This window comes from Danio aesculapii, chromosome 3 (assembly GCF_903798145.1).
Source record: "Danio aesculapii chromosome 3, fDanAes4.1, whole genome shotgun sequence".
Lineage (NCBI taxonomy): Eukaryota > Metazoa > Chordata > Actinopteri > Cypriniformes > Danionidae > Danio > Danio aesculapii.
Genome location: NC_079437.1, coordinates 3414693 through 3434989, shown reverse-complemented (window position 1 = coordinate 3434989; position 20297 = coordinate 3414693). Strand labels below are relative to the sequence as shown.

The following is a 20297-nucleotide window of genomic DNA, read 5'->3' as shown; positions in this document are numbered from 1 at the left end:
TTCTCCAAAATTGCTTGTCAAGCTTATGATTAAATTTCATATTCGAAATCACCAATAAAATTAAACATCTGTCACTTTAGTTTCATTTCTGAACATCCAAATCACACAAAATCTGCAGAAACTCACATCTGGTCTAAGCCCCTCCCCCAGAATATCTTCAGTCTATAGCAATCAATGAGTGTCAGAATGTTGTGGGACTGCTATACAAGAGTTATTATTATGGATTATAGTTAGCCAAATTTAGCGGGGGTTTTTTTAGCGTTTTTTTTTTTTTTAAAGCATGACGGTAAAACACGAACGCCGCGTTGGGACACCCCTACCCCTTTACAGGTAAGGGCTAAGGGGTAGGATTGAGATTGGGCCTTAGTTTCATTTCTACAAATGGTGCAAACTCTGATCGATTATAGATAAAAGATCGCCATTCCCCTGCCTTTCTGTGATCGCAATCAGCAGATCAGGATCTTGGTGATCAGCCCCAAAAATTCTGATCAGAGCATCACTAGTATTTTTCACATACTTTAATTCATGCCATTCAGGCAGTTTCTTTCCCATGTGGACTTTCATGTCTTCCTTGTGATACAACAACTCTGTAAAACTCTGGACATTGATGTCATGCCTATGGTTTGTCTCCAGTGTGAATCCTCTGGTGTATTTTTAGATATCCTAACTGAGTGAATCTCTTGTCGCAGTGTGCACACTTGTAGGGTTTCTCTCCAGTGTGAATCCTCTGGTGTATTTTTAGAGGTCCTGAATGAATGAATGCCTTGTTGCAGTGTGAACACTTGTAAGGTTTCTCTCCAGTGTGAATTCTCTGATGCATGATAAATTGTCCTAACTGAGTGAATCTCTTGTTGCAGAGTAAACACGTGTAAGGTTTCTCTCCAGTGTGAATCCTCTGGTGTACTTTTAGATATCCTGAACGATTGAAGGCCTTGTTGCAGTGTGAACACTTGTAAGGTTTCTCTCCAGTGTGAATCCTCTGGTGTACTTTTAGATATCCTGAATGATTGAATCTCTTGTCACAATGTGAACACCAGTAAGGTTTCTCTCCAGTGTGAATCCTCTCATGGCTAGTTAGTTGTCCTGACACAGTAAACCTCTTGTTACAGTATGAACACTTGTAAGGTTTCTCTCCAGTGTGAATCCTCTCATGTATTTTTAGATGTCCTGAATGACCGAATCTTTTGTTGCAGTGCGAACACTTGTAAGGTTTCTCTCCAGTGTGAATCCTCTCATGTACTTTCAAGTCTTCAGCCGTACGAAAGGCCTTCTCACACTCAAGGCACATGTACTCTCTCACACCAGTGTGAATTTTCTGATGTTTTCCTAAATTTCCTTGATGTGAGAAACTCTTTCCACACACAGAGCAGGAATAAGGCTTCTCTTTTGTATGAACTCTAAGGTGAATCCTCAGCTCTGAACCCCTCAAAAATGTTTTGCTGCACTGATCACACTTGTGTGTTTTCTCTCCAGTGTGAATCATCATGTGGTGAGTAAGGTTTGATGAAAGTCTGAAACTCTTCCCACACTGAGAGCATGTGAATGGTTTCTCTCCCGTGTGGATCCTCATGTGATTCTTGAGACTGGATTTTTTTGCTCGACTTATCCCACACAGAGGGCATGTAAATGGTTTCTCTCCGGTGTGAACCCTCATGTGAATCTCGAGACTGGCTTTGTATGCCAGACTTTTCCCACACTGAGAACATGTGAATGGTTTCTCTCCGGTGTGGATCCTCATGTGAGTCCTGAGACTGTGTTTGTTTGCCAAACTCTTGCCACACTGGGTGCAGGTGACACATGTTCTGTCTTTTCTCTTCAGCAAGTGAGTTTCTCTCGTTTTGACTTGATGCTGTGTCTCCTCCATCAAGCCTGAAATAAAAATAAGAAAACTGAATTTTAAATAAAGGACGAACAAGTGAAGGTACACAGAAACCTCATGAAATCATGACCACTTTGGTGACCTTTTCAAAAACCTTGTTCCTGGAGCAGTGCACTTTTGCTCCTAGACAGGAGTAGGACCCGCTGTAACCGAAATGTCTGTTACATAGTTGCCTTAGACCAGGGGTGTCCAAACTCTGTCCTGGAGGGCTGGTATCCTGCTGAGTTTAGCTCCAACGTGCTTCAACACACCTGCCAGGAAGTTTCTAGTATACTTAGTAAGAGCTTGATTAGCTGGTTCAGGTCTGTTTGTTTAGCTAAAATCTCCAGGACCAGGTTTGGACACCCCTGCCTTAGACATAGTTTGCTACCTGGCCATTAGGGGTGCTGACTGTGTTTGTTAGTCTACTTAAGAAGTTCAAGCATATAAAGAAGTCAGCGTAGACTGTGGGGAAGGGGTGGAGATGTTTTGGTGGTTGGCTAGGAACACCAGACCTATGCTGTGTCCCAATTTGCATACATATACTTCGTTCCCAAAGTTATGTACTTTATTTGTGAAAAAAACTACATACTTTTGAGTGTGTAACAGAAGAGTATGCAAACTTCGGGATATACTACTTCATCATTAACGGACCATTATGATGCTTAGTTACGTCTCGTCAATTGTCTCGACACATTATCCACATTTCTTTTATATTTAAAGGTCTCACGAAGTGCTTTAAAATATGCATCTATATTCGATGCATTAACGTAATCTCAACCAAAACACAAAGAGAAGGTAAGAAATAGTGTATCCTCCCCTTTTTTTAAAAAAACAGCCAATTATGTTTTATCACTGCTCTGCCAGTGGGAGTGGTTAAGCTCAAGTGCATCAAATGTGAAGTGTCTTGAAGGGGGTGGGGCATGTCAGACACTAGAGCGGAATGTCCAAACTTGGTCCTAGAGGGCCGGTGTCCTGCAGATTTTATCTTCAACTTGCCTCAACACACCTGCAAGGATGTTTCTAGAAAGCCTAGTAAGAGCTTGATTAGCTATCCCAGGTGTTTCTGATTAAGGTTGAAACTGAACTTTGCATGACACCCCTGAGTTTGGACACCCCTGCACTAGAGACAGGGTTCATACACATTTTTACTACTAAAATTCCATGACTTTTCCAGGACTTTCAAGTAAACTTTCATGACCAGGGGCCTCATGTACAAAGACTTGCGTTGAATTCATACTAAAACTTTGTGTACGGACAAAGCTGTAAATGTGCAGTAAAAAAAATCAGATGTATGAAACACTGTGTACGCAGAATCCCACGCATATTAGTACGTCTGAATTAACGTGACTCCATGCAGCCTATGACTCCACTTTGGCAAAACCAAAAGACAAAGTAATGGCAAAAGCAAGCAAGAAGAGAAACTGTTATTTGCAAGTTTGTCCTCCGGAATTAACAACAAAAGAAAAAAATAGAGTGGCAGAGTTTAGCTGATGCGGTTAACACAGTGGAGTCTGAACATCGCACTGTGAACAAATTTAAAAAGGAATGGTTCAATGTAAAGGTGCAGGTTAAGAGGAGAACAGTGGCACATCATCAAAGTGTGGACCGGACAAGCGGTAGAACAGGGGATGCTGAACTAACACCCTTTGAGGAGAGACTAGCCTCAATTGTGGGTGACACTTTACTGTCTGGAGTAGTATCCGTGTCTGTGGGAGACACAGATGTATTAGAGGAACACTTTGTTAGGGCGGTATAGCAGCACCCCTCCGCTCTTATCAAGGCAGCTCCACCAGCATTTCAGCTGCCCAATCACCCGCACAACAACTGACCAAGTACCTGCCACCTTGAAGCCACATCCCAACCATGCTGTTTGTGAGGATGAATTGATCATGGGTTGACTAAGTCCACTTTGCTACAATATTTGTTAAGCGCATTTGAGCATCACATATTATTTGCACATTTATGGAATGGAAATGTTTATTATTCACGTATCCAAATTCGTCTTCAGATGGTGACTTTATAGCAATGTGCGTGCAGTCGATCGCTCCGATTACATTGGGAAAACCGTCGATCACTGCAAATTGCACTTTAATGTTTGGCTGGTCAACTGCATGTTATGGAAACCTTATATACCTGCTAGACATGCAGATGATCCCGTCCCATACAGCTGCCATCGCACAGCTTAAAGATACCTTGTAGTGTGCAATTTAAAACAACTGCCACTAGGAGTCACCAATGGAAATAAAACAAACACACACAAGAAATGCACGTACGCCAGACATGAAGTTGGTGTGGACCAACACACATTCTCACGTTCCAAAATCCAAACGGGAGCGTAAAATCTGGCGTAGTTTTTGTGCATGCGCAGCGTTGATACATGAGGCCCCTGATGTTTTATGTAATGTCTATGTATACATGGTAAACAATAAAAACAGTGCACATTCAAATTGATGACATCACATCATAAAACATCAATTTAGTTTATTATTATTTTTATATCCATGTAAAATGTATTTTGATAATGCTTACACAGCACTAATAATGTGACACCATGTTTTTTCCCAAGGACAGAATAAAAGTAAAGACAAATAACCTATATACAAGTATAGAAATATTTGTTAAACTAATTTCCATAACTTTCCCAAAAATCTTTGGGATTTTCTGATTTTCCAAAACTTTTCCAGCCCTGGAAAATGCCATGTCAAAATTTCCTGATTTTTCCAGGTTTTCCATGACCGTATTAACCCTGTAGAGAGCATTTGATTGGGTATAATTTGATAAGAACCTGCAGTATGAGGCGATGTGAATAAAAACGGGCATCCGTTTAGGCCAGTTTAGGTGTCCAAACTCTAGAAAGCCTTCATTGAAAGTCTCTTGTTTATCCTCATAGCATCCACGTGGGATAAAAGAGCGACATCCTAACTCTGTATTTTGTGAAATGGAGTTGCCGTTTATTGTATAGTAAATCGGACTCATTCAAAGTAGAGTCGCTGTGCAAAAACACGTTATGAATGCATTTCTTTTTGGTATAATGCACAGAGTTTTGAGGTACGGGGTGTTTTCATTTGCCATTCACTGACAATTGGACAGGCTCATCCAGTTCATCAAACTCCGTCTTTTAAAATCGAAAGTGAAATGTCTCTTCAGAAAAGCCGGCGTATCACTACATTAAAACATACGATTCGACTCGCGCTTCTGATTGGTTCTCGGGATATAGAGGCTTTTGCTGCCAAAGGCAAGTGGCGTTTACAGGTTTTTGTCAACAAACTGTTATTTCTGAATGTGCTGACGTGGCGATTTAGATGATTTGAAGCAAATCTATTTGTTGATTGTGTAGTACGTGCCTAAAGCCTTCACTCAATGTCAATGTCAGTGTAATTTTTAACGAAAGTGGTGCTTAGGGCTTTTGCATCTGAACTTGTCATATTATTATTAAGTGTATTTGTCTGTTTAAAACACACACCCAAATCACCAAAGTATCCCAAACTTTCGCTCCTCTTTTTATAGCACGTACAGAAGCTGATCTTGGTACAGTTTATCATACGGAGCACGTCTGTCAATCAACATGGATACGCTAATTCAGAGGTTGAGATGGTTTTACATTAATTTCAATGTACTTTCAAGCCAAAAAAAGCAAAAGCACCTCTGTTAAATTCTCTCGAACAGCTCTTGCAATAGCTCTTGTATTTCCCATTTGAGATCGGTACTTTTCCTTTTCCTAGAAAAATTAAACATACAGGGAAAATACACGTGATGATAGTGGGCAAAAAACGAGAGGGTTGACAGATAAGTGTCATGATTATTGTTAATGGCGTTATCAATTATCATTCGGATACAGCAACATAATCATCTTTATCGTAACAATACCTCTGTCTTTGTTGCGTTTCCCTGCTCTTCTTTTCTGCCTCCCCTGAGCACCACGTTTTGACATGCTGCGCTTATTGACCCATCAAAAAATTTAACCCTGTGTAGCAGGAAAAGTCTAAATATTCGGAGAAGGGGGGCGTCTTATGGCCCGTTTCCACTGAGTGGTACGGTACGGTTCGGTTTGGTACGCTTTTATGGCCGTTTCCACTGTCAAAAAGCGTACCAAACCGAACCACTTTTTCGGCACCCTTTCGAAAGGGTACCAAAAGGCGGAGCCACACGCGCAGCTGAACGCTATTGGTTTACAGAGATACGTCATTCGCTTACGCAACAAGCCAGAATGAAAACAAAAAACCCACCATGTTTGAAATACACAGCAAGAGATTACAGCGGAATTATAAATACATATAATAACGAGCCATGATCGACCCGGGCTCAAACAAACCTTGTCGTCGTCTTGATGAACAGCCACAAAGCCAAGAAGAAGAGCAGATTTACCCTGGGCCCCGTAGTTTTTTACAAGCCAGTCTGAAGCGCGAGCGGTTTCGCTTTCTTGCTAGCGCTCGCGCGCGTCTAACATTATATCTGAAATAACAAACCTCTTGAGCTGATGATAATAACCTGCGCTTGATTATTGACGTGCTTTTGAAACCCGATCCTGTCAGACACTGACAAACGCGAGAGTCAAGCGTGAAGAAACAAGGGAGAAGCCGGAAAAAAGGAGCACATTATTTTTCAGCAAACATGAACAAAATGCCATGTATAACTAACTTATTATCTTCACATTTTGGACTAATATGAACCGGGAATGACGGAATTACTCTCTAACAGAGGCTACATGTGCTGCTGAAGATTACAGACACAGATAAGAGGTTTACACTGACTGTAGGCTATATTTTGTGTTGTTTTGAACCTAAATACGGACAAAATGTCTGCTGTGTGTAGTTCTTCTGTAGTTGGTAACATATCGGAGACTGTAAGGGGCTGTATGTGTTTATATATGTTCATTTATTTAGTTATTTAATATAATTACAGACGTTACAGTAGGCTGTTTTGCACTGTCATTGATCTGCAGTTATAATCAACTCATGTTCATTGAAAAGTTAGTAATAAACACATAAAGTATTTATGTGTATGAAGCATCTGTTTTATGAGAAGTGCTTTTCATATGATATGTAAGTGACCTGTACAGCTTTATTGTAGACATTTCCTCGAGCGAGAATGACGTCGACTGAAACTTTCTGTCATACACCACGCCCACCAAAAGGGTACCCTTGTTTGAGGAAACGCAAGCCTGATAAAGGTGACCCGTACCAAACCGAACCATACTGTACCGTACCGTACCGTTTAATATTATTATTATTATTATCAATACTACTACTACTTAGTAGGATTTGCACTATGCAGTTAATATAATGTGGGCTTATTTTCTGAAGTCATAATACCAACTAGTTAAGAACAGTGGAAGTTACACTTTTTTTCTTCCCCCATTTCTGGCACCCCTGGTGTTTGCCTATGCCACGGGCTGGTGTAGCAGTCGATTCTGTTCCCTTCTGGAATTCTAGTTCCCCCTCTACGAAGCGTGTCCGCTAACAGCATATGCAGACACACCCAAACACAACTGGATGTACGGAAAGCGAAACAAAGTAGTGTAACAAAATGAATCTTACACTCACATTATGTGGTTTCAGTGGTTCTTGTTTGTATTCTTAGCTTTTTTCTAATGTCAGCGTTTAAGCACCCTCAGTTTAATATTGCGCCTAGGGCTATAGTTATGTTAATCCTTTATGTTTTTCAAGTTCAGAAAAAATACTTTTGCAAGAGTTTGTGCTCGTCACGAGGTGTTTTGCTTTCAAAGCTTTCAATAGGAAAAGGCACTGTCGCGTGATCCGTATTTTATACAGTCATTATCGGACACACTTCGTAGAGGGGGAATTGGAATTCCAGAAGGGAACAGAATCGACTGCTACACCAGCCCTGATACATGTCAAATATAATCATGTAATTATCAAAATATTTCCCTAAATGTTTTAATAATGTTTTTTCTGTTTGAGGATTAATTTGGCTCTAATAACCTGGGTTACACCAGCTCCGACAGCAGTAAGAAACTGAATGATGATTCGTGTAGCAGTAGTAATGAGGCAACTGAATGCTGGAAATAGTAAAATACTACACTAAAAGAAAAGGAGGAAAAAGAACAGTCCAGCTTACAGAACGAAAATGCCCATCAGTGCTTCACACACTTTAATGTTGGTTTACCAGCCACCATTACACATCTAAAGAGTCCTGTGCAGGAGCTCCAGATGGATACTTTTGTTTACTTTATGATTAAAGTTTTTGCAGTTCCCGCCTCTAAATGGTCAGGTTTGTATCGAAGCCCGTTTCCGCCACTGAATAAAAAAAGAAAAATAAATACAATGTTTGAGTTATGAAGTCGCAATTCTGAGTAATGAAGTCGCAATTCTGAGTTATGAAGCCGCAATTCTGAGTTATGAAGTCGCAATTCTGAGTTATGAAGTCGCAATTCTGATTTATAAAGTCGCAATTCTGAGTTATGAAGTCGCAATTCTGAGTTATGAAGTCGCAATTCTGAGTTATAAAGTCATAATTCTGAGTTATGAAGCCGCAATTCTGAGTTATGAAGCCGCAATTCTGAGTTATGAAGTCGCAATTCTGAGTTATGAAGCCGCAATTCTGAGTTATGAAGTCGCAATTCTGAGTTATGAAGTCGCAATTCTGAGTTATGAAGTCGCAATTCTGAGTTATGAAGTCGCAATTCTGAGTTATAAAGTCGCAATTCTGAGTAATGAAGTCGCAATTCTGAGTTATGAAGTCGCAATTCTGAGTTATGAAGTCGCAATTCTGAGTTATGAAGTCGCAATTCTGAGTTATGAAGTCGCAATTCTGAGTTATGAAGTCGCAATTCTGAATTATGAAGTCGCAATTCTGAATTATGAAGTCGCAATTCTGAGTTATGAAGTCGCAATTCTGAGTTATAAAGTCGCAATTCTGAGTGATGAAGTCGCAATTCTGAGTTATGAAGTCGCAATTCTGAGTTATGAAGTCGCAATTCTGAGTTATGAAGTCGCAATTCTGAGTTATGAAGTCGCAATTCTGAGTTATGAAGTCGCAATTCTGAGTGATGAAGTCGCAATTCTGAGTGATGAAGTCGCAATTCTGAGTAATGAAGTCGCAAATCTGAGTTATGAAGTCGCAATTCTGAGTTATGAAGTCGCAATTCTGAGTTATGAAGTCGCAATTCTGAGTGATGAAGTCCCAATTCTGAGTAATGAAGTTGCAATTCTGAGTAATGAAGTCGCAATTCTGAGTTATGAAGTCGCAATTCTGAGTTATGAAGTCGCAATTCTGAATTATGAAGTCGCAATTCTGAGTTATAAAGTCGCAATTCTGAGTTATAAAAGTCGCAATTCTGAGTTATGAAGTCGCAATTCTGAGTTATGAAGTCGCAATTCTGATTTATAAAGTCGCAATTCTGAATTATGAAGTCGCAATTCTGATTTATAGTCGCAATTCTGATTTATAAAGTCGCAATTCTGAGTTATAAAGTCGCAATTCTGAGTTATAAAGTCGCAATTCTGAGTTATAAAGTAGCAATTCTGAGTTATAAAGTCGCAATTCTGATTTATAAAGTCGCAATTCTGAGTTATGAAGTCGCAATTCTGAGTTATAAAGTCGCAATTCTGAGTTATGAAGTCGCAATTCTGAGTTATGAAGTCGCAATTCTGAGTTATGAAGTCGCAATTCTGAGTTATAAAGTCGCAATTCTGAGTAATGAAGTCGCAATTCTGAGTTATGAAGTCGCAATTCTGAGTGATGAAGTCGCAATTCTGAGTTATGAAGTCGCAATTCTGAGTTATGAAGTCGCAATTCTGAGTTATGAAGTCGCAATTCTGAGTTATGAAGTCGCAATTCTGAGTTATGAAGTCGCAATTCTGAGTTATGAAGTCGCAATTCTGAATTATGAAGTCGCAATTCTGAGTTATGAAGTCGCAATTCTGAGTTATGAAGTCGCAATTCTGAGTTATGAAGTCGCAATTCTGAGTGATGAAGTCGCAATTCTGAGTGATGAAGTCGCAATTCTGAGTGATGAAGTCGCAATTCTGAGTTATGAAGTCGCAATTCTGAGTTATGAAGTCGCAATTCTGAGTTATGAAGTCGCAATTCTGAGTTATGAAGTCGCAATTCTGAGTTATGAAGTCGCAATTCTGAGTTATGAAGTCGCAATTCTGAGTTATGAAGTCGCAATTCTGAATTATGAAGTCGCAATTCTGAGTTATGAAGTCGCAATTCTGAGTTATGAAGTCGCAATTCTGAGTTATGAAGTCGCAATTCTGAATTATGAAGTCGCAATTCTGAGTGATGAAGTCCCAATTCTGAGTAATGAAGTCGCAATTCTGAGTGATGAAGTCCCAATTCTGAGTTATGAAGTCGCAATTCTGAGTGATGAAGTCCCAATTCTGAGTTATGAAGTCGCAATTCTGAGTTATGAAGTCGCAATTCTGAGTTATGAAGTCGCAATTCTGAGTTATGAAGTCGCAATTCTGAGTTATAAAGTCGCAATTCTGAGTTATGAAGTCGCAATTCTGAGTTATGAAGTCGCAATTCTGATTTATAAAGTCGCAATTCTGAATTATGAAGTCGCAATTCTGAGTTATAAAGTCGCAATTCAGAGTTATAAAGTCGCAATTCTGAGTTATAAAGTAGCAATTCTGAGTTATAAAGTCGCAATTCTGATTTATAAAGTCGCAATTCTGAGTTATGAAGTCGCAATTCTGAGTTATGAAGTCGCAATTCTGAGTTATGAAGTCGCAATTCTGATTTATAAAGTCGCAATTCTGAGTTATAAAGTCGCAATTCTGAGTTATAAAGTCGCAATTCTGAGTTATAAAGTCGCAATTCTGAGTTATGAAATCGCAATTCTGAGTTATGAAATCGCAATTCTGAGTTATGAAGTCGCAATTCAGAGTTATGAAGTCGCAATTCAGAGTTATGAAGTCGCAATTCTGAGTAATGAAGTCGCAATTCTGAGTTATGAGGTAGCATTTCTGAGTGATGAAGTCCCAATTCTGAGTTATGAAGTCGCAATACTGAGTTATGAAGTCGCAATTATGAGTTATGAAGTTAGAATTGCGAGTTAAGTCAGAATTGTGAGCTATAAAGTCGCAATTATGAGTTATTAAGTCAGAACTCTGACTAGAACTCAGATTTGCGACTTTATAACTTAGAAAACTGACTTCATAACTCGCAATTCTGACTTATTCTTATACTATATATATATTGTTTACATTGTAATTATTTGGTTTTTTCTCAGTGGCTGGAACGGGCTTCCATAGGTTTGTGCTACGAGTACAGTAATAAAGTCAATGAATAAATCTTTAGTAACTTAATATAGCTTATCTTAGCTTAATTTGTATACCTGCATATAACAGACTCAGGGTTATAATTCAGTCAGGATAGCGTGAAATGTGCATCTTAATCCCTTTATCTTGCAATTCTGAGTTATAAAGTCGCAATTCTGAGTTATAAAGTCCCAATTCTGAGTGATGAAGTCCCAATTCTGAGTGATGAAGTCCCAATTCTGAGTGATGAAGTCCCAATTCTGAGTGATGAAGTCCCAATTCTGAGTTATGAAGTCCCAATTCTGAGTTATGAAGTCGCAATACTGAGTTATGAAGTCGCAATTATGAGTTATGAAGTCAGAATTGTGAGTTATAAAGTCGCAATTCTGAGTGATGAAGTCGCAATTCTGAGTTATGAAGTCGCAATTCTGAGTTATGAAGTCGCAATTCTGAGTTATGAAGTCGCAATTCTGAGTAATGAAGTCGCAATTCTGAGTTATGAAGTCGCAATTCTGAGTTATGAAGTCGCAATTCTGAGTTATGAAGTCGCAATTCTGAGTTATGAAGTCGCAATTCTGAGTTATGAAGTCGCAATTCTGAATTATGAAGTCGCAATTCTGAATTATGAAGTCGCAATTCTGAGTTATGAAGTCGCAATTCTGAGTTATGAAGTCGCAATTCTGAGTTATGAAGTCGCAATTCTGAGTTATGAAGTCGCAATTCTGAGTTATAAAGTCGCAATTCTGAGTAATGAAGTCGCAATTCTGAGTTATGAAGTCGCAATTCTGAGTTATGAAGTCGCAATTCTGAGTTATGAAGTCGCAATTCTGAGTTATGAAGTCGCAATTCTGAGTTATGAAGTCGCAATTCTGAATTATGAAGTCGCAATTCTGAATTATGAAGTCGCAATTCTGAGTTATGAAGTCGCAATTCTGAGTTATAAAGTCGCAATTCTGAGTTATGAAGTCGCAATTCTGAGTTATGAAGTCGCAATTCTGAGTTATGAAGTCGCAATTCTGAGTTATGAAGTCGCAATTCTGAGTTATGAAGTCGCAATTCTGAGTTATGAAGTCGCAATTCTGAGTTATGAAGTCGCAATTCTGAGTGATGAAGTCGCAATTCTGAGTAATGAAGTCGCAAATCTGAGTTATGAAGTCGCAATTCTGAGTTATGAAGTCGCAATTCTGAGTTATGAAGTCGCAATTCTGAGTGATGAAGTCCCAATTCTGAGTAATGAAGTCGCAATTCTGAGTAATGAAGTCGCAATTCTGAGTTATGAAGTCGCAATTCTGAGTTATGAAGTCGCAATTCTGAATTATGAAGTCGCAATTCTGAGTTATAAAGTCGCAATTCTGAGTTATAAAAGTCGCAATTCTGAGTTATAAAGTCGCAATTCTGAGTTATGAAGTCGCAATTCTGATTTATGAAGTCGCAATTCTGAATTATGAAGTCGCAATTCTGATTTATAGTCGCAATTCTGATTTATAAAGTCGCAATTCTGAGTTATAAAGTCGCAATTCTGAGTTATAAAGTCGCAATTCTGAGTTATAAAGTAGCAATTCTGAGTTATAAAGTCGCAATTCTGATTTATGAAGTCGCAATTCTGAGTTATGAAGTCGCAATTCTGAGTTATAAAGTCGCAATTCTGAGTTATGAAGTCGCAATTCTGAGTTATGAAGTCGCAATTCTGAGTTATGAAGTCGCAATTCTGAGTTATGAAGTCGCAATTCTGAGTTATAAAGTCGCAATTCTGAATTATGAAGTCGCAATTCTGATTTATAAAGTCGCAATTCTGATTTATAAAGTCGCAATTCTGAGTTATAAAGTCGCAATTCTGAGTTATAAAGTCGCAATTCTGAGTTATAAAGTAGCAATTCTGAGTTATAAAGTCGCAATTCTGATTTATAAAGTCGCAATTCTGAGTTATGAAGTCGCAATTCTGAGTTATGAAGTCGCAATTCTGAGTTATGAAGTAGCAATTCTGAGTTATAAAGTCGCAATTCTGATTTATGAAGTCGCAATTCTGAGTTATGAAGTCGCAATTCTGAGTTATGAAGTCGCAATTCTGAGTTATAAAGTAGCAATTCTGAGTTATAAAGTCGCAATTCTGAGTTATGAAGTCGCAATTCTGAATTATGAAGTCGCAATTCGGATTTATAAAGTCGCAATTCTGAGTTATAAAGTAGCAATTCTGAGTTATAAAGTCGCAATTCTGAGTTATAAAGTCGCAATTCTGAGTTATGAAGTCGCAATTCTGAGTTATGAAGTCGCAATTCTGAGTAATGAAGTCGCAATTCTGAGTTATAAAGTCGCAATTCTGATTTATGAAGTCGCAATTCTGAGTTATGAAGTCGCAATTCTGAGTTATGAAGTCGCAATTCTGAGTTATGAAGTCGCAATTCTGAATTATGAAGTCGCAATTCTGAGTTATGAAGTCGCAATTCTGAGTGATGAAGTCGCAATTCTGAGTTATGAAGTCGCAATTCTGAGTGATGAAGTCGCAATTCTGAGTTATGAAGTCGCAATTCTGAGTTATGAAGTCCCAATTCTGAGTTATGAAGTCGCAATACTGAGTTATGAAGTCGCAATTATGAGTTATGAAGTCAGAATTGTGAGTTATAAAGTCGCAATTCTGAGTGATGAAGTCGCAATTCTGAGTTATGAAGTCGCAATTCTGAGTTATGAAGTCGCAATTCTGAGTTATGAAGTCGCAATTCTGAGTTATAAAGTCGCAATTCTGAGTAATGAAGTCGCAATTCTGAGTTATGAAGTCGCAATTCTGAGTTATGAAGTCGCAATTCTGAGTTATGAAGTCGCAATTCTGAGTTATGAAGTCGCAATTCTGAGTTATGAAGTCGCAATTCTGAGTTATGAAGTCGCAATTCTGAATTATGAAGTCGCAATTCTGAGTTATGAAGTCGCAATTCTGAGTTATAAAGTCGCAATTCTGAGTGATGAAGTCGCAATTCTGAGTTATGAAGTCGCAATTCTGAGTTATGAAGTCGCAATTCTGAGTTATGAAGTCGCAATTCTGAGTTATGAAGTCGCAATTCTGAGTTATGAAGTCGCAATTCTGAGTGATGAAGTCGCAATTCTGAGTGATGAAGTCGCAATTCTGAGTAATGAAGTCGCAAATCTGAGTTATGAAGTCGCAATTCTGAGTTATGAAGTCGCAATTCTGAGTTATGAAGTCGCAATTCTGAGTGATGAAGTCCCAATTCTGAGTAATGAAGTTGCAATTCTGAGTAATGAAGTCGCAATTCTGAGTTATGAAGTCGCAATTCTGAGTTATGAAGTCGCAATTCTGAATTATGAAGTCGCAATTCTGAGTTATAAAGTCGCAATTCTGAGTTATAAAAGTCGCAATTCTGAGTTATAAAGTCGCAATTCTGAGTTATGAAGTCGCAATTCTGATTTATAAAGTCGCAATTCTGAATTATGAAGTCGCAATTCTGATTTATAGTCGCAATTCTGATTTATAAAGTCGCAATTCTGAGTTATAAAGTCGCAATTCTGAGTTATAAAGTCGCAATTCTGAGTTATAAAGTAGCAATTCTGAGTTATAAAGTCGCAATTCTGATTTATAAAGTCGCAATTCTGAGTTATGAAGTCGCAATTCTGAGTTATAAAGTCGCAATTCTGAGTTATGAAGTCGCAATTCTGAGTTATGAAGTCGCAATTCTGAGTTATGAAGTCGCAATTCTGAGTTATAAAGTCGCAATTCTGAATTATGAAGTCGCAATTCTGATTTATAAAGTCGCAATTCTGATTTATAAAGTCGCAATTCTGAGTTATAAAGTCGCAATTCTGAGTTATAAAGTCGCAATTCTGAGTTATAAAGTAGCAATTCTGAGTTATAAAGTCGCAATTCTGATTTATAAAGTCGCAATTCTGATTTATGAAGTCGCAATTCTGAGTTATGAAGTCGCAATTCTGAGTTATGAAGTCGCAATTCTGAGTAATGAAGTCGCAATTCTGAGTTATAAAGTCGCAATTCTGAGTAATGAAGTCGCAATTCTGAGTTATGAAGTCGCAATTCTGAGTGATGAAGTCGCAATTCTGAGTTATGAAGTCGCAATTCTGAGTTATGAAGTCGCAATTCTGAGTTATGAAGTCGCAATTCTGAGTTATGAAGTCGCAATTCTGAGTTATGAAGTCGCAATTCTGAGTTATGAAGTCGCAATTCTGAATTATGAAGTCGCAATTCTGAGTTATGAAGTCGCAATTCTGAGTTATGAAGTCGCAATTCTGAGTTATGAAGTCGCAATTCTGAGTGATGAAGTCGCAATTCTGAGTGATGAAGTCGCAATTCTGAGTGATGAAGTCGCAATTCTGAGTTATGAAGTCGCAATTCTGAGTTATGAAGTCGCAATTCTGAGTTATGAAGTCGCAATTCTGAGTTATGAAGTCGCAATTCTGAGTTATGAAGTCGCAATTCTGAGTTATGAAGTCGCAATTCTGAGTTATGAAGTCGCAATTCTGAGTGATGAAGTCGCAATTCTGAGTAATGAAGTCGCAATTCTGAGTTATGAAGTCGCAATTCTGAGTTATGAAGTCGCAATTCTGAGTTATGAAGTCGCAATTCTGAGTAATGAAGTCGCAATTCTGAGTTATGAAGTCGCAATTCTGAGTAATGAAGTCGCAATTCTGAGTTATGAAGTCGCAATTCTGAGTTATGAAGTCGCAATTCTGAGTTATGAAGTCGCAATTCTGAATTATGAAGTCGCAATTCTGAGTTATGAAGTCGCAATTCTGAGTGATGAAGTCCCAATTCTGAGTAATGAAGTCGCAATTCTGAGTGATGAAGTCCCAATTCTGAGTTATGAAGTCGCAATTCTGAGTGATGAAGTCCCAATTCTGAGTTATGAAGTCGCAATTCTGAGTTATGAAGTCGCAATTCTGAGTTATGAAGTCGCAATTCTGAGTTATGAAGTCGCAATTCTGAGTTATAAAGTCGCAATTCTGAGTTATGAAGTCGCAATTCTGAGTTATGAAGTCGCAATTCTGATTTATAAAGTCGCAATTCTGAATTATGAAGTCGCAATTCTGATTTATAAAGTCGCAATTCTGAATTATGAAGTCGCAATTCTGAGTTATAAAGTCGCAATTCAGAGTTATAAAGTCGCAATTCTGAGTTATAAAGTAGCAATTCTGAGTTATAAAGTCGCAATTCTGATTTATAAAGTCGCAATTCTGAGTTATGAAGTCGCAATTCTGAGTTATGAAGTCGCAATTCTGAGTTATGAAGTCGCAATTCTGAGTTATGAAGTCGCAATTCTGAGTTATAAAGTCGCAATTCTGAGTTATAAAGTCGCAATTCTGAGTTATAAAGTCGCAATTCTGAGTTATGAAATCGCAATTCTGAGTTATGAAATCGCAATTCTGAGTTATGAAGTCGCAATTCAGAGTTATGAAGTCGCAATTCAGAGTTATGAAGTCGCAATTCTGAGTAATGAAGTCGCAATTCTGAGTTATGAGGTAGCATTTCTGAGTGATGAAGTCCCAATTCTGAGTTATGAAGTCGCAATACTGAGTTATGAAGTCGCAATTATGAGTTATGAAGTTAGAATTGCGAGTTAAGTCAGAATTGTGAGCTATAAAGTCGCAATTATGAGTTATTAAGTCAGAACTCTGACTAAAACTCAGATTTGCGACTTTATAACTTAGAAAACTGACTTCATAACTCGCAATTCTGACTTATTCTTATACTATATATATATTGTTTACATTGTAATTATTTGGTTTTTTCTCAGTGGCTGGAACGGGCTTCCATAGGTTTGTGCTACGAGTACAGTAATAAAGTCAATGAATAAATCTTTAGTAACTTAATATAGCTTATCTTAGCTTAATTTGTATACCTGCATATAACAGACTCAGGGTTATAATTCAGTCAGGATAGCGTGAAATGTGCATCTTAATCCCTTTATCTTGCAATTCTGAGTTATAAAGTCGCAATTCTGAGTTATAAAGTCCCAATTCTGAGTGATGAAGTCCCAATTCTGAGTGATGAAGTCCCAATTCTGAGTGATGAAGTCCCAATTCTGAGTGATGAAGTCCCAATTCTGAGTTATGAAGTCCCAATTCTGAGTTATGAAGTCGCAATACTGAGTTATGAAGTCGCAATTATGAGTTATGAAGTCAGAATTGTGAGTTATAAAGTCGCAATTCTGAGTGATGAAGTCGCAATTCTGAGTTATGAAGTCGCAATTCTGAGTTATGAAGTCGCAATTCTGAGTTATAAAGTCGCAATTCTGAGTAATGAAGTCGCAATTCTGAGTTATGAAGTCGCAATTCTGAGTTATGAAGTCGCAATTCTGAGTTATGAAGTCGCAATTCTGAGTTATGAAGTCGCAATTCTGAGTTATGAAGTCGCAATTCTGAATTATGAAGTCGCAATTCTGAATTATGAAGTCGCAATTCTGAGTTATGAAGTCGCAATTCTGAGTTATGAAGTCGCAATTCTGAGTTATGAAGTCGCAATTCTGAGTTATGAAGTCGCAATTCTGAGTTATAAAGTCGCAATTCTGAGTAATGAAGTCGCAATTCTGAGTTATGAAGTCGCAATTCTGAGTTATGAAGTCGCAATTCTGAGTTATGAAGTCGCAATTCTGAGTTATGAAGTCGCAATTCTGAGTTATGAAGTCGCAATTCTGAATTATGAAGTCGCAATTCTGAATTATGAAGTCGCAATTCTGAGTTATGAAGTCGCAATTCTGAGTTATAAAGTCGCAATTCTGAGTGATGAAGTCGCAATTCTGAGTTATGAAGTCGCAATTCTGAGTTATGAAGTCGCAATTCTGAGTTATGAAGTCGCAATTCTGAGTTATGAAGTCGCAATTCTGAGTTATGAAGTCGCAATTCTGAGTTATGAAGTCGCAATTCTGAGTGATGAAGTCGCAATTCTGAGTAATGAAGTCGCAAATCTGAGTTATGAAGTCGCAATTCTGAGTTATGAAGTCGCAATTCTGAGTTATGAAGTCGCAATTCTGAGTGATGAAGTCCCAATTCTGAGTAATGAAGTCGCAATTCTGAGTAATGAAGTCGCAATTCTGAGTTATGAAGTCGCAATTCTGAGTTATGAAGTCGCAATTCTGAATTATGAAGTCGCAATTCTGAGTTATAAAGTCGCAATTCTGAGTTATAAAAGTCGCAATTCTGAGTTATAAAGTCGCAATTCTGAGTTATGAAGTCGCAATTCTGATTTATGAAGTCGCAATTCTGAATTATGAAGTCGCAATTCTGATTTATAGTCGCAATTCTGATTTATAAAGTCGCAATTCTGAGTTATAAAGTCGCAATTCTGAGTTATAAAGTCGCAATTCTGAGTTATAAAGTAGCAATTCTGAGTTATAAAGTCGCAATTCTGAGTTATGAAGTCGCAATTCTGAGTTATGAAGTCGCAATTCTGAGTTATAAAGTCGCAATTCTGAGTTATGAAGTCGCAATTCTGAGTTATGAAGTCGCAATTCTGAGTTATGAAGTCGCAATTCTGAGTTATGAAGTCGCAATTCTGAGTTATAAAGTCGCAATTCTGAGTTATGAAGTCGCAATTCTGATTTATAAAGTCGCAATTCTGATTTATAAAGTCGCAATTCTGAGTTATAAAGTCGCAATTCTGAGTTATAAAGTCGCAATTCTGAGTTATAAAGTAGCAATTCTGAGTTATAAAGTCGCAATTCTGATTTATAAAGTCGCAATTCTGAGTTATGAAGTAGCAATTCTGAGTTATGAAGTCGCAATTCTGAGTTATGAAGTAGCAATTCTGAGTTATAAAGTCGCAATTCTGATTTATGAAGTCGCAATTCTGAGTTATGAAGTCGCAATTCTGAGTTATGAAGTCGCAATTCTGAGTTATAAAGTAGCAATTCTGAGTTATAAAGTCGCAATTCTGAGTTATGAAGTCGCAATTCTGAATTATGAAGTCGCAATTCGGATTTATAAAGTCGCAATTCTGAGTTATAAAGTAGCAATTCTGAGTTATAAAGTCGCAATTCTGAGTTATAAAGTCGCAATTCTGAGTTATGAAGTCGCAATTCTGAGTTATGAAGTCGCAATTCTGAGTAATGAAGTCGCAATTCTGAGTTATAAAGTCGCAATTCTGATTTATGAAGTCGCAATTCTGAGTTATGAAGTCGCAATTCTGAGTTATGAAGTCGCAATTCTGAGTTATAAAGTCGCAATTCTGAGTTATGAAGTCGCAATTCTGAGTTATGAAGTCGCAATTCTGAGTTATGAAGTCGCAATTCTGAGTAATGAAGTCGCAATTCTGAGTTATAAAGTCGCAATTCTGAGTTATGAAGTCGCAATTCTGAGTTATGAAGTCGCAATTCTGAGTTATGAAGTCGCAATTCTGAGTAATGAAGTTAGAATTGTGAGTTAAGTCGCTTTATAACTCAGAACTCTGACTAGAACTCAGATTTGCGACTTTATAACTTAGAAATTTGACTTTATAACGCACAATTCTAACTTTATAACTCAGAATTGCGACTTCATATATATTTATACATATATACATATATATATATATATATTAAACATTGTAATTATTTGGGGGTTTTTTCTCAGTGGCTGGAACGGGCTTTGTGCTACGAGTACAGCAATAAAGACAAAGAATAAATCTTTAGTAACTTAATATAGCTTATCTTAGCTTAATTTGTATACCTGCATATAACAGACTCAGGGTTATAATTCAGTCAGGATAGCGTGAAATGTGCATCTTAACCCCTTTATCTTGCTTGTGTGTGATACTCTCTGAAAACATGAACTGATAAATAAGGAGAGAAACATAAATAAGGAGAGAAACATAAATAAGGAAAGAAACATACCTGTTTGCGTATGAAATAGCAGCTGAAATAACAAAGTCCAGCGTTCCTGATCGCTTTTGTAGAGGAATTTACAGTATATACTCAATATATACTGAATAAAGGCAAGCAGCTGAAGTGTCCGTCAGATAAACAGTCTGGCAGCAGAAGGTTAAATAGAAAAGCTGGAGTGTGTTGTCGCGATTTCTTCAGCACTGAACCTCCAAGCGAGTTGTTGTTGTTTTTCTTCTTCTAGTGTTTTATAGCGGTTTTGCAAACCAACGAATAACTGCATTACCGCCACCTACTGATCTGGAGCGTGAATGCGCATATTTGAGAGAGAAAGAAAACATTCAATAATAATAAAATGTAAATAAATAAAAACCCTCTAGAAAAAATGATATCCAT

The 20297-nt window shown here is 37.8% G+C and overlaps 1 protein-coding gene across 1 annotated transcript; it reads right to left on the bottom strand.

Annotated features, from left to right (window-relative positions):
• Nucleotides 1–587: 587 nt before the first annotated feature.
• Nucleotides 588–20131, bottom strand: LOC130220685 (zinc finger protein 420). The gene is made up of 2 exons (XM_056452907.1): nucleotides 19914–20131; nucleotides 588–1869 (listed from the first exon to the last, which is right to left on the bottom strand). The coding sequence occupies exon 2, from the start codon at nucleotides 1862–1864 to the stop codon at nucleotides 617–619; it is 1248 nt and encodes a 415-aa protein (XP_056308882.1). The 5' UTR covers nucleotides 1865–1869; nucleotides 19914–20131; the 3' UTR covers nucleotides 588–616.
• Between the last annotated feature and the right edge of the window lie 166 nt (nucleotides 20132–20297).